Source organism: Apostichopus japonicus, chromosome 5, assembly GCF_037975245.1.
Source record: "Apostichopus japonicus isolate 1M-3 chromosome 5, ASM3797524v1, whole genome shotgun sequence".
NCBI lineage: Eukaryota > Metazoa > Echinodermata > Holothuroidea > Aspidochirotida > Stichopodidae > Apostichopus > Apostichopus japonicus.
Window position 1 is genome coordinate 15,400,534 of NC_092565.1, and position 15,428 is coordinate 15,415,961.

Consider the following 15,428-nt stretch of genomic DNA (forward strand, 5'->3'; position numbering starts at 1 on the left):
GACCTAAAAACGAGACCCATAAGAACGACCACAACTAAGGTCTTTTTTCGTTCTTATGCAATTAATCAATGCTAACCCACGTAACTGGCGCCCTACATATATCTTAAGCCATGAATACCGTTCCGAACTTTCACGTTATCGTTTTTGATTAATCAGTAGTTCAGCGGTACCAAACTATTGTCTAATATTCGGGTTAATATGTTGTGAAGCAATATAAACACGTTATAATTCTTCAAATATGTTTGTTTGAAATCCACTTGAGAGTAAATCGTCTTAAGTTAACACCTACCCCCCCCCCTCCAATGACGTCACTAAACCTGGGCGGAGTAAGCTGTAATGTTACGGAAACGACATGTAAACAATTCGTATTCCGGCAGAAAGAGTTTCCAAGGGTGTTAACGCATAAAAGAAAAGATGGACGAGGTTTCGTATGGTATTTTGAATAATAATATTTCTATATTCTACAAACAATGTGGATAATAAAGGTGAATGGTACAATCAAGTGAATAACAAAGAATAGTTAACTTCAGTCGCCAGATAGAAAGAAATAACTTATCTATTAAGACTGGGTCTGAAGTCGATGAACTCGATGGTGTAATATGGCTGGGCCTTTGCGATGATCTGAGATAAAGAGTGCTTCATCAAAAGGCGAGGCGCGGAATTTATTAATGATTAGAATTTCATCCAAGAACATTTGTACTTGTTATGACTGGATCCACTTCAATTCACTGGACGGATCTCAGATATGGTATGGAAAAGGGAAAGTCCATGCCGTAGTAAAAGTGATTATGATTAGATAATTACTAAAGACTTGAGTCAAAACTTGAACAGATGCACAGAACTTAGTAACGATAGGAATATATCAGGTAACCTAATGTTATGGCAAAACAATAAAAAACATGTTATTGGAACGGGGTGAGAGGCGATGGTTCCCCAACAACCGTGTATAAACCTCTGACTGGTATCAGGATACTAGCGTGGACGGTTACGACGGCGATGACGTACATATGACGTCATCAGTAAATGTAGCATTGTGAATATGCAAGAGGTAAGGCATGTCCATAACAGTAACTACAGTTGTGGTGGTAGGGAGAAGAGGGGAGTGGAGGAGAGGGGGGGTGGAGGGGGTAAGCACTCTTTCAAGGGGTTCATTGAGACTGCATATAACTAGGTCATATGTTTAGTGTTAACAAAAACAAGGTTGATGGCAGCTCCACGTTTTACGTGGTTAATGAAACGATCAACTACTTTAAACCAAACTTGTACCGAAAGGAATTCACGTATACATATAATGACGAAAGGAGAGAATAAAAATAGATAGAAATGCTTTCGTAAATAAGGATGTATTATTCTTTAATGATGAGGTTTAAGAACCAATATACATGGAAACATTTAGTGCGAGTTGATGTTGATGTAGCAGACCCTAGTAGCCTACTACACACCAATCTACCGAGTTCTAGACACAGCCGCCACCATCCGGACCACCTACTGTAAGTCGGGGTACCGTTATATAGTGCTAATTTATGCTTTCATAAATAATTCATATAAAGTAACATATGTCCCTTTCAATTTCATGCAATTAACATAATACTCACGGGGGACACACCCTTGACAAAATCTACAGTGCATTGTAAACACATAAAGTTTGTTTATATCTACCCATCGTTCTAACACATAAAGTTTGTATACATGCCCAGCAATATAACACATAAAGTTTGTATATAGCTACCCAGCATTGTAAACATATAAAATTTGTACATAGCTACTCAGCATAGTAACACATAAAGTTTGTATATAGCTACCCAGCAGCGTAACACGTAAAGTTTGCATTCAGATATCCAGCATTGTAACATACAACAACATTAACCTTTGTTTTTTCTATTGAATTTGTATTGCCGCTGACTCTTAAAGGTTAATTGTCTTTAGACACAAATTTAATTTTGATATTTGCAGACCCTCAGAAAACACTACTATCAGTTTATGCTGTATTTCGATTGAACTTATTTATCAGTTTATTTTTATTTTTAAAAGGACCCTTTTAACATCTGAACGTCATTAATTAAAGTGGCTGAACCACTTAGTATGATCACACAAACCATTAGATCAGATTCCCAGGAGCAAAACAAAAGTCAATGGTAAAATATTAAAATTCCATAGCCTCAAATGATGATTTACAATGCGTTACTAATTTGTCCAGGAAAAATGGTGTTGAAAGTTATCCAAGTTAATAGAACAACTTTTTGTTGAGTTTAACTTTATAAAACAACGGATTAACATTACCATTTAGAGATATCGCATGGTCTTGAAAGGTCATGAAAACCAGAATAGCTAAAGAAATGTTACCAACTCTAAACTGTCCTTTACTCTTGGACTATGACACATCAAGATATAATTTCTGACTAAAATCATCCTTAAATAGGCTGTGTACTAGACTTAATAGTCCGGGGGGGGGGGTCCCCTGCAAGGAGGTCGGTTCAACAACCCCAGAGGCGCACCCCTCTTTTCTCAAAATCCTCCATCCGACCATGGTTATCTTCATTTGAAAACAATGACAGTACCCTATAAAGTAGATTAAAGTTTCTTCAAATTTGCAATGATAATAATATAACATTCTTCGGTATTACAAGATACAATCATTTATCAACGAATCATTGATTTAAGGCAGGCGATCGGCTATCAGCGAGACACCTATAGTACATGGATATGACTCTTCTATTTCTATCTACAATTACATGTGTCGGAATCGCTAATGTAATACGGCTAGGGGTGGGGAGGGGGGAGTGGAGAGGAAAGTAAAAGAGTTGGGGATATAACAATGTGTAAGTGTAAATCAACTTACGATATTTCTGTGGCCTGCAAACGTGGTCGTTAAGCTACGAAAGGAGGGGACTCGGTGTCTGCACCGACATATCATAGGAAAATAGTGAGAATGGCATCAAACCTAGTGCACGATAGTCTTAGGTTAAACCACAATATATGCCTTTGCCATATTTAACGATCAAATAAATAACCACCGATCTGTTTTCCGCGATCAGAAATGTTCCTGGTCAGAGTCCGTGACATGTCAACAATCATATACATTATTGTAATATTTTGAACACCAAACTAAATAGTAAGAACTTTCAAGCTTATTATCAAAATAACTCTTCGTTACTATGTCATATGTCGCTTAATTAACCACTAAAGTTTTAAAGAAATTCTGGTATTTCATCTTTCTCACCTGTCCAAAGTTTGTTAGCTGTTTGTCTTTACAACTCACTAACTGAAATAGAACAATCAAAGCGAAGAACAATAGAAGTATTTCGACAGGCCTTAGCTGTTTCCCGTGACTGATATCGAATAAGCATTACCTGATAAATTAAAGTTGGTCTCAAAATGAGTCTATCACGACATGTATATGCTACCAGGCAGCTATACTGTATGACGGTACCTATATGTAGCATCCACTATGGCGGTGTAGAATCCAATACACTCAGGTGTTTCCAATGCTTAGTGCGACTGTGTCATTCGCAATTCAGTATGGCGTAACTGTAATATGTTATTTGCAAAGTAGGTTCTTACAATCTCGGCAAAACTGCTTGTTGGTAAAGCTGTAGACAAACGGGTTAATTGCGTGGTTTAGTACAGGACAAAGACGCATGACTGACACAATAGTTACAGCAATACCATTTGGATTCCAATAATCCGTAAAAGCTTTGAATGAAAACAGAATAATGGAAAGCAACCACGTCACTGAAAAGATCAAAGTTGTCGCCAGTAACATCCTTGTCATTCGAGATATTACATTTCTCTTTTCAGGCATATCTTGCAATTTCTTGACCTCCCTCTTAATGCTCTGTGGTTCAAGCTGATCAACAATTGGTTTCTGTTGGTTGTCGCTTGTTGTCGCCTGAGACCGCATTTCTTCATTGCATTTATCACTGCTGCAGGCCCGGTCCTCGCTACATCCTTGGTTTCCAGCACCTGGTACAGTAATCGTCCCGATAGCCGCCAAGATTTTACGGCTCTGCTTGCGAACTCTTATCCATATCTTTATATAGATCACGGAAAGTATTGGTAGGGCGATCAATGGCGTCAGGAACCTCGGCAGTTGAAAGAGGTAGGTGTACCGGTAATCGTTGCCGTGTGGTACACACGCTGTGTAATTAAACCCAAAGTAACGTTGTACCTTTAAAGTTATAGTAGCCGAATAGACTTCGGGAAGGGCTAGAAGAACAGCAAGGACTACACAAAGGGCTGTTACATTCGCCGCTTTTCGACGAGTCCAGCGACCGGTGAGAGGTCTACAGATGGCTACGTACCGGTCTGCAGCTACGGCCAAGGTTAGGCCAACAGAAGTGTACCAGCCGACGGATTCCGCTGCAATTGTCACCTTACACCCAATAGCGCTTGGGTAGTTCAGTTCAAGAACATAGTAATGTATCGCCAAAGGTGAAACAAAACAAACGTAGAGATCCGCTATGGCTAAAGCATTGATGAAAAATTGGGCACTTCCGAGGATCTTTCTTCTCTTGTAAACAAATAATATTAATATGTTGCCAGGAATACCGACCAAGGACACAATAGAACGATATAGCACAACCATCCACGCGTACAGATACATTTTGATAACAAGATATTCAAAAACTGCTCTTAATTAGTTAAAGTTGAGAAAATGTTATAGTACGCATCCGATTTTTAACCTATATTCTACCTTATGTAACTAATTGATCAGTCTTTGAAATGCCAAGAAATACATAACATTTTAATTCCACCGAAAGTTTGACAATAAGTGATGCATCCGAAATCATTTCTGTCACGGATTTGTTCGAATCTTTGAAATGACATGATTCTACGACAAACCATAACGTACACTGAGAAACGAATTCCAAGTTTCATTGAGAATAGACAAGGTTGTCGATGCTTTTTTAAAATACAGGGCAGGCTAATGTCAAAACAAGTATTTTGATTGGTCGAAAGGCAACTGATCGTGCTTATTAATAACTATCCGCAGGAAATGTTTGTGACGTTGCAGTTTGTACATCAGCCTTTGCAAGCAGATCTCTACAGAGGTCGTACTATACATAATCGTTTCATTGGCTTACACACTAAAATTGTTACTTTCAAGGCCCGCCAAAGCAGAGAGAAGTTTTCAAACTGGCATATATTACCCACCAAAATGTCATGATGAGCTGAGATTTTGGCCTGTCATGATTGACACTTGCAAAATTTCCATATCATGACAGTTTAGATTTTGAGCTAGAAGAGGAGCAAGTTTAGCACACTGAACCCCAACCCTTGCATCTGCTCGTTGGGAGTAATATCAACATTAAACCAAAGAATTTTTTTTAATGGTTTATATCACCTAGTTCAAACCTATCTATTTTCAAACCATCTGGAGTCGAAAACGCATGAGGATTGTCACAAAAGCACAATGGTTAGCCAACTGAGGATTTTGTTTTGAAAATCAGACACGTTTTCGCGTTTAGTTTTACTTATAATAGGTAACAAACGACAACACGGAAAAAATGGCAGAATTGTCCTTTAACTCATTTTTTTTTAAATAATTGTTCATAACTTATAGAAATGTTTGATATTTTGTTTCGCTGCAATCAGTTTTTAAGTGTTAGATATAAAGTCTTTATGAATTTTAGATGTTATGTGAAATGAAAACTAAAACTCTTTGCAATAATTAAGTTTCCTCCCAGTTTTTGAAAATCCCTACTAACTGGAGATACCCGGTACCTTTATAATGAATATTATATGCACCTCACGCAATTACGTTTCCCGCGTTTTCGATTTACGTCTTGGGCGAAACTGGTAAGGTTTGAACATTTCTTACCACTCCTTTGTATGCGTTCACATCCTATGAAAATGTCGAAAAAGACTGTTCTGTGTGCTCCTGACAATTAATTTGTAAGATTTAGGTTAATGTAAAGTTTGTACATCTATGCATTGTGGGTATTACAATCACTTTCCACGCACATATTAATACACACACAAACACGTTGTAATTTGTTTTCTCAAGATTCCATCACAATTACAGCAATATAAGTTCTTTTTCTTTCTTGAAACGGTGAGTCAAGATAAAGTCCTTGGAAACGGTTTTTTAAGCAAATGACGTCAGATGCAGACGTATGCCTTTTGTAGAAATCAATGTTTGACATTGACATGTTAAAAAGGACGTAATATGTTTTAAAAAAAAGTACCGCCTGAAAGATTTGTAACAGGTATTTGCATGTATTATCAGGCAGACCTAATCAAGAAAGTATAGCAATAAGCATAAAACATCAGCTTCATAACAACAGTTATTACTAGCTCTAATTGTAAATGAAGGTCACAGTAATGCTGAGGTTTTGTGATCAAAGTGATGGAATATTCTCCATATAATCAGGGGCTTGCATTTCATTAGTTATCATAGTGTTATGTCAATGGATGATTATTGCGTAAGATTATAGTACTGAAATACCGAGATAAGCATGTCAAGTTTACCTGTAATTCCTACAATTACGAACGTATATAGCGTTATTAAGGTCTCCAATCCATGTAAGAGTGAAAAAGATAAAAGCTCTGTACATAAAAGGAAGCTTGTTGGCAATATCACGAAACAGGATTGTTATAGTTGAGTGCACTTTTATTTGAAAATGCAAGTACTAATTCAGCGTACTTAAAGTTTACAGTATCAAGAACGAGTACCTCAATTATTTGAGTACTTTTGATTGAGTACTTTACCAACCTTCCACTTATAACTGCTCTTTGATGGTCGTCGCTCGCTGACATCGGTACACCGTATTGTTTGTGGTAATAATTAATAGGCTACTGTAAGCTGTTACTAATTGATCGGTAGGTTAGCATCATATATATCTCCCGGTTCTGACTTGCTCAGTGATGACTAATTTGTCTCTTTCAGTAATGACTACCTTGGAAGAGTCAGGGCATATGAGGTACACCATATGTATTCTTGTGAACCTCATGTTAGAGAATATTTAAGGGTGGCTAGGGGGTACACCATATGTATTCTTGTGAACCTCATGCTAAGGAATATCTAAGGGTGGCTGGGAGGTACACCATATGTATTCTTGTGAACCTCATGTTAAGGCATATTTAAGGGTGGCTAGGAGGTGCACCATATGTATTCTTGTGAACCTCATGTTAGAGAATATCTAAGGGTGGCTAGGAGGTACACCATATGTATTCTTGTGAACCTCATGTTAAGGTATATATAAGGGTGGCTAGGAGGTACACCATATGTATTCTTGTGAACCTCATGTTAAGGTATATATAAGGGTGGCTAGGAAGTGCACCATATGTATTCTTGTGAACCTCATGTTAGAGAATATTTAAGGGTGGCTAGGGGGTACACCATATGTATTCTTGTGAACCTCATGCTAAGGAATATCTAAGGGTGGCTGGGAGGTACACCATATGTATTCTTGTGAACCTCATGTTAAGGCATATTTAAGGGTGGCTAGGAGGTGCACCATATGTATTCTTGTGAACCTCATGTTAGAGAATATCTAAGGGTTGCTAGGAGGTACACCATATGTATTCTTGTGAACCTCATGTTAAGGTATATATAAGGGTGGCTAGGAGGTACACCATATGTATTCTTGTGAACCTCATGTTAAGGTATATATAAGGGTGGCTTGGAAGTGCACCATATGTATTCTTGTGAACCTCATGTTAGAGAATATCTAAGGGTGGCTAGGAGGTACACCATATGTATTCTTGTGAACCTCATGCTAAGGAATATCTAAGGGTGGCTAGGAGGTACACCATATGTATTCTTGTGAACCTCATGTTAAGGCATATTTAAGGGTGGCTAGGAGGTACAGCATATGTATTCTTGTGAACCTCATGCTGAGGAATATCTAAGGGTGGCTACGGGTACACCATATGTATTCTTGTGAACCTCATGTTAGAGAATATCTAAGGGTGGCTAGGGGGTACACCATATGTATTCTTGTGAACCTCATGCTAAGGAATATCTAAGGGTGGCTAGGAGGTACACCATATGTATTCTTGTGAACCTCATGCTAAGGAATATCTAAGGGTGGCTAGGAGGTACACCATATGTATTCTTGTGAACCTCATGTTAAGGCATATTTAAGGGTGGCTAGGAGGTACAGCATATGTATTCTTGTGAACCTCATGTTAGAGAATATCTAAGGGTGGCTAGGGGTACACCATATGTATTCTTGTGAACCTCATGCTAAGGAATATCTAAGGGTGGCTAGGAGGTACACCATATGTATTCTTGTGAACCTCATGTTAAAGCATATTTAAGGGTGGCTAGGAGGTACACCATATGTATTCTTGTGAACCTCATGTTAGAGAATATCTAAGGGTGGCTAGGGGGTACACCATATGTATTCTTGTGAACCTCATGTAAGAGAATATCTAAGGGTGGCCAGGAGGTACACCATATGTATTATAAGGGTGGCTAGGGGGTACACCATATGTATTCTTGTGAACCTAATGCTAAGGAATATCTAAGGGTGGCTAGGAGGTACACCATATGTATTCTTGTGAACCTCATGCTGAGGAATATCTAAGGGTGGCTAGGAGGTGCACCATATGTATTCTTGTGAACCTCATGTTAGAGAATATCTAAGGGTGGCTAGGGGGTACACCATATGTATTCTTGTGAACCTCATGCTAAGGAATATCTAAGGGTGGCTAGGAGGTACACCATATGTATTCTTGTGAACCTCATGTTAAGGTATATATAAGGGTGGCTAGGAGGTACACCATATGTATACTTGTGAACCTCATGCTAAGGAATATCTAAGGGTGGCATGATTATGTAAATGTATATGCCACATAATAATATGTATGTATCTGTATGTGCCACATGAATAACTGTATTTGCAACATGATAATATGTATGTATATGTATGTGCCACATGATTATAGCAAGCAGTAATTCTCCTTAAAATCACCAAATTTACCAAGAGCAGATACCCCAAGATCAATGCCTCCTGAAAACACAAAGATTGGCTTCTGTCATTGTACCAAACAATTCCTAACATTTCATCTGGCTTACATTTTGACACACAATGTTGATCATTTTGATTGTGTTATTACTTAGTATATGTTCAGTGTCAAAACTACCAGTCAGTTATTGGTTTGGCTGTGTTTATATTGTAATGTATAATGAGACTTTCAACAAAAAAATCATGAACAGAACAACAAGAAATGGAAAGTGAACCAAACATATTAATGACTAAAATTTCTATTTTCATACACAATACAATTTCTAGAAAGGTAGTATTACAACTAGAAAAAATTATTTATAAACGTCTCCAAAAGAATGGCTAAAATTTATATTTTCATACACTAATACAATTTCTAGATAGGTAGTATTACAACTAGAAAAAATTATTTTTAAACATCTCTAAAAGCATATTATTGCTAGTATTCCTCATTACCTACAGTGATGGAAGACATGTAGTAATAATAATATAATGAATATATAGTTGAATAATTACTTGAACTTATTCCAAATGTTGCCATGGATGAACATGTATTTTGTTCAACATGCTATATGATAGAATACCCTCCATGAAATGTCTTATGCTAGTATACTCTCCATAGCATGTTATAACCTCCATAACATGTTATATGCTAGAATACTCTCCATAACATGTTATATGCTTGAATACTCTCCATAACATGTTATATGCTAGAATACTCTCCATAGCATGTTATATGATGGAATACTCTCCACAACATGTTATATGCTAGAATACTCTCCATAACATGGTATATGCTTCAATACTCTCCATGACATGTTATATGCTAGAATACTCTCCATAACATGTTATATGCTAGAATACTCTCAAAACATTGTTATATGTTTGAATACTCTCCATAACATGTTATATGCTAGAATACTCTCCATGACATATTTTATGCTAGAATACTCTCCACAACATGTTATATGCCAGAATACTCTCCCTAACATGCTTTATGTGCTAGGTTATCCACCATCCCATACATGGCTTTTCAATTCCTGTGTACATGGTTCCAAATGTCCTGTGTAAGGTTATACACCAACCAATACATGGTTCTAAATGTCCTATGTAAGGTTGTCCACTATCACATACATGGCTCTTCGATTCCTGTATACCCAGATACAACATCTTAAATATCTAAATAATTCATTACGTTTAGATATTTAGTCAAATATTCAAATACACAGTTGCTATATCTACATATTTGATCTCTCCCAAATACCGCAAGATCATCTAAATCTTCAAAGCCTTCTTTACTGACCAGGCAGGGAATAATTTATCCAGTATTGCATCAGAAAACATTATACAATATGGAGCAAATTCCTTTTCAAATGAAAACCTGTATATAGCCGTTTGGAGCACAGGGAAGGAAACAGAGTACTTTATAATAGATGAAGTTCAGAGTCTTGAAAAAATGTTACACAAAATTTGCACATTATTTTTTTAATTTCCCTGAAAATTGAAACCCCTTCGGAGGATATTATAACATTATTCTCTGGACGCTTCATCGATAACCTTTTCACCCACATGTATATTTCCACTCCTGGTCAAGTTATTGATACTATTCATAAGATCTACTTGCTCCTTTGAGATACGGTCAACATTGTCAGCCTCTCTGTGGTCAACACTATCAGCCTCTCTGTGGTCAACACTATCAGCCTCTCTGTGGTCAACACTGTCAGCCTCTCTGTGGTCAACACTGTCAGCCTCTCTGTGCCCTTCATCTGCCTTTGAAACTCCTCTAACATCGCCATTTTCACCAATCTGGTTTTGATTCTTCGATCGTCTTTTGTGCTTCTTTCTCTTTCGGAGGCCCGCTTGCGTCCTTCCCCTCTGATCTCTTTCATGTGAGAGCATCTTGAGGTAATCGTCTGCGGCATAAAATGAAACTTGATGATCCAATACTTTGTTGACACTCCCACCGTCGGCAGATATTCTTACGAGACTCTGTGCGGTATCGAGAGGAGCCAGACTTTCTTTGTTTTCACCGACGCCGTTCAAACTATCTTTGGTCCTGTAGATGTCATCCTGTCGTCTCTCGTCGCCCTTACTTGAGATTTTATGGATAGAGTCCCAACTGCCCGGGACCGATGAGCTCCCTTGCATCCCTGGCTCTGGATGATTCCAGGCATCTTTCATCTGCTCAAGGTGGACACCGATCCTATCAAGCCTACAGCAAAGCAATCAAAATGGAAGGAATGTCATGAAACGAGAGACATAACACTCAGTTTATTTTGTGGGGTTTTTTAAGGGACGCACTCTTTATTTATGACAGCAACAACAGTGCATTTTTGCTTATATGTTGCAGGATTTGAAATATGGTATTTAGTTATTTTGGCCATCAGGTACACTCTCACTATGGTGACCATATAAACCACACTCTGATTCCTGACACTCCCCATTTATGGTGAATCTGTTTTGTCGTAGCATCTCAAGATTAAATTAAGACATATTGCTCAAACATAGATATTACAGAACCTAAAAGCTGATGTGAAAACACAGCATCATAAAATACCACTCACGTTTTATTAAGAAAATTGCATAAATAAAAGAATACTGATGGAAGAATGCTTTTATCAATTGGGTGATATTAAAAATGGCAAATCAAGTTTTCGAGGAAATGTCCTTGCAGTAAATTGTTTGCATTTCATGCAAAGCCTGGGTTAGTTCTGTTTATCTGCAGGAAGCTAAATGGAGGCTAAGAACCTCAAATCAACTGCATGAATAAACAACCGGATTGTCAAATGAGTAAGTGGAATGTTTGAAGTAATATGCCATTAATAGGAGCAACTTCATTCCGGTAGATTAAGCAACTAGAGATTCCGAGGCCTTGTGATTCCTTGGCTTTAACTCGCTTAGCTTACTGATATGATAAAAGAGTTAAATTTGTCTGAGAAAATAGTGCACAATACAATTGTGCATAAATACTTATTTACAATAGTCCAAATGTAATACAAGTCAGATACAAGCTGTTGTAATTAACAATTAAGTTAGACTTGACCTTTATGTCGATTCCACAGAGTGTTTATTCAACATTGGGGTTTAAAATTCACTCAGTACTTGTGAGAGTATCTTTTATCAAGATCAACACAATATAGTCGATCCGGTCGAGCTGTATAAGCATGCATGGAAAGTTCAACCTCCAATGAAATTTGGCCATCATCAATCTTATCAGTGGATTAAGCAATGTATTTTGTTATCAACAATTCAAAGATTTGCTGCAAAATGTTAAATTTTAAAAATGACATTTGTAAGCATTTTATCATTTTCCCATCTAACTGGTAAATTTACTTGAGGATGAATTTGTTCAATTTATAACAGATGTCTTGCATCTACATACTGATGGTATACAAGCACAGATGCCTTACACTCATCTACACACCGATATGTTACAAACACAGATGCCTCACACCCATCTACAATTATTTCTTAAATTATTGTTGCTTAACATGTGTAGTAACTGTATATATATATTATTATCAAACCAGTACCTGTAAGTACATTTTCTCTTTTCATTATGAACAATTCATTTGCAATTTTAACAATTCATATTTTAATTTTAACAATGCATATTAACAATTAATTAACAAGTCATTTGCTACACAAAATGTTGACATTGATGCTATGTCATAGACATCACTCTCACATTCACTTTAGCTTAAATAACTTTATAAAGAAGGACAAACCTTTCTTCCAATCTCTCCAACCTTTCAGTTGTTTCTTCTTTAGCTTGCTTGTTTTTCATCATCCTATACTTGGCTGAACACTCTTTTTCAAATACTCGCAAATCGCTCATCTCTTGCTTGCTGTACTTGTAAACTGAAAGGAGAACAGAACCAACACCACACAGGTTAGCTATACCAACACCACAGGTCATTAGCACCAGCTGTAACCAACACCACAGGTCATTAGCACCAGCTGTAACCGACACCACAGGTCACTAGCACCAGCTATACCAACACCACAGGTCACTAAACCAGCTATACCGACACCACAGGTCATTAGCACCAGCTATAACAACACCACAGGTCACTAGTACCAGCTATACCAACACCACCGGTCATTAATACAAGCTATACCAACACCACAGGTCATTAGTACCAGCTATACCAACACCACAGGTCATTAGTACCAGCTATACCAACACCACACATCATTAATACAAGCTATACTAACACCACAGGTCACTAGTACCAGCTATACCAACACCACAGGTCATTAGTACCAGCTATACAAACACCACAGGTCACTAGTACCAGCTATACCAACACCACAGGTCATTAGTACCAGCTATACCAACACCACAGGTCACTAGTACCAGCTATACTAACACCACAGGTCATTAGTACCAGCTATACCAACACCACATGTCATTAATACAAGCTATACTAACACCACAGGTCACTAGAACCAGCTATACCAACACCACAGGTCATTAGTACCAGCAATACCAACACCACAGGTCATTAGTACCAGCAATACCAACACCACAGGTCATTAGTACCAGCTATAAGAGAGCTACTTCAGTCAATCAATTACAGAGAGGTCCTGCAGAATTCACTGATCTTCACAGTAAAAGAAAACATTGTCATAAGTTTGAAACTAAGTGGTGCTTGTCATTATTATGTTTAGTATCATGGTATGATATCATGACTTAAAAGTGCTTGGTTGGATATCTGAAACCAAGGGAGCTTCATGTTCTTTGTGAGCCTTAGAGGTTGTGAAAACATCAAAAGTAACAATGTCAGTTGTATATTACTTAGTTGTATATTCTTAATCATATTTATCATAGTATACAATATACCCTGTACCACAAATGTGTTATGATGGTATGTAGTCTTGGAATTAAATAGTGGTTGTGATGATGTGCTGTGGTAATATCAGTATTTTGACAGACAATACTAACCATATCCTTCTTTCTTTGTTCTACAGCATCTCTGAATTCCTTTGCGATAGAGCACTTTAAGCAGAGTGAAAATGTGCTCCAGAATCATGAATGGAAGAGGCAGGGTGGGACGATGATGAAATTCCATGACAAGCCAATAGAGTTCATAACGCCAGACAGCCAAAGAATTCTCCTGCACTTCATCAAACACATGGCTACAATGAATGCAAATAGAGAATATTAGATCCCAAAAACGAAAAAAAAACAAGAGTGAACAGATGCAACTGCTACAACAATATCTTGACAAGACATTGGTGCATATAAACACCCAGATCCTACTAAAACTTGGACACTTCTCATGATATTTAATTATAAAGAATCTTTCATAGGTAAAATGTAGATATAACTCCCTGTAATGGTTACTTGAACTGCTTTCATAACCATTGTAAATAATGAATTCTGTAAGTTATTAAGAGCATGCACAGATTACAATGTAGGTGCACTTTAATAATCAGTTTTATTGTATATCTTGCTGTTTGTTAATTGTAAATTACTTATGTAAGTCAGCCTACAGTAGGACTGCCCACAGCTCTATTAAAGGTAGACTTGGAAGTAAAGGACGAATACATAAAGTTACTTAGGCAACTTTGAAACGCTTCTTACAACTAAACAGATAAGTTCAAGTCCGTGTACTGTAAATCTTTACTTTTCCCGAAAGCTTTGCTGGGGGGGTCGGGGGGTGGGTTTCTGATTGGTCGATGATCGTAACAATTTTTCATAACATAAAACAGCCGTGTGCATGTAATCAAGCATAACTAAAAGCGTAACTTATTACGTAAAGCTGTCCAACTTCACAAGTGATCTCAGCTTATCATCAATTGCAGGATAATTGGTCTTACAATTCAACTGGAAGAGTTTTTACTCTTGATCATGCAATGGGCCCAACGGGTCAGTCATAACGAACTGTCACACATATATATTGTGACCTTTCATCAGAGTTGCAATAAACCTCCTAGATCATATGCCTCATCAGATGAGAAAGCGTAACCGTCTTGAAATGGATACGATGAACAAATTGAAGCAGGTGACACACTGACCGCAATGCAGGGTAAACTAATGCCCAGTGAATGGGAACAAGATGTTATAATAGATATACAAGTATAAGCTCATTAATCAGCCTTGTTGACCGCAGCCAGGGATAGATGCAAGGTCAATCACAATTAGTAACGGTCATTACCAGCAACTGTAAATAATAGGCTTAGTAGTAACTGCTAGATTTGGCAAATGGGTCACTCTTAAGTCTGAATAAGTCTGAATAATTTCAAGCAAATTAACTGGGGTGCATTGACAATGAAAACAAAGAGATTTGAAAAGATGGTTTTTTACTAAATCATTGACCAAAAATTGTTGTGTCCCTTCATAAATCTTTCTTTTGGTGTGTCTGAAATGTGTCAATTCTATGACTTTATTCTTTTGAAAACATTTCCAATGCACATATTATGATACAAAATATATATATATATATATATTTATTGCCACAAAAATTT

The 15,428-nt window shown here is 37.4% G+C and overlaps 1 protein-coding gene and 1 long non-coding RNA gene across 2 annotated transcripts in view; one reads left to right on the forward strand and one right to left on the reverse strand.

The window, feature by feature from the left end:
- The first annotated feature begins 498 nt into the window (after positions 1 to 498).
- Positions 499 to 14,156, forward strand: LOC139967810 (uncharacterized). The gene is made up of 2 exons (XR_011793155.1): positions 499 to 4,099; positions 13,929 to 14,156. It is a non-coding gene; the product is annotated as an uncharacterized lncRNA (long non-coding RNA).
- The window catches only part of LOC139967804 (transient receptor potential cation channel subfamily M member-like 2), a 32,351-nt gene continuing 26,121 nt past the window's right edge, over positions 9,199 to 15,428 (reverse strand). The window contains exons 22-24 of the mRNA XM_071971900.1: positions 13,903 to 14,096; positions 12,683 to 12,815; positions 9,199 to 11,166 (exon numbers count right to left, since the gene is read on the reverse strand). Of these exons, the coding sequence (XP_071828001.1) occupies positions 10,485 to 11,166; positions 12,683 to 12,815; positions 13,903 to 14,096 (1,009 nt within the window). The 3' untranslated portion in view covers positions 9,199 to 10,484. The remainder of the gene's footprint in view (positions 11,167 to 12,682; positions 12,816 to 13,902; positions 14,097 to 15,428) is intronic.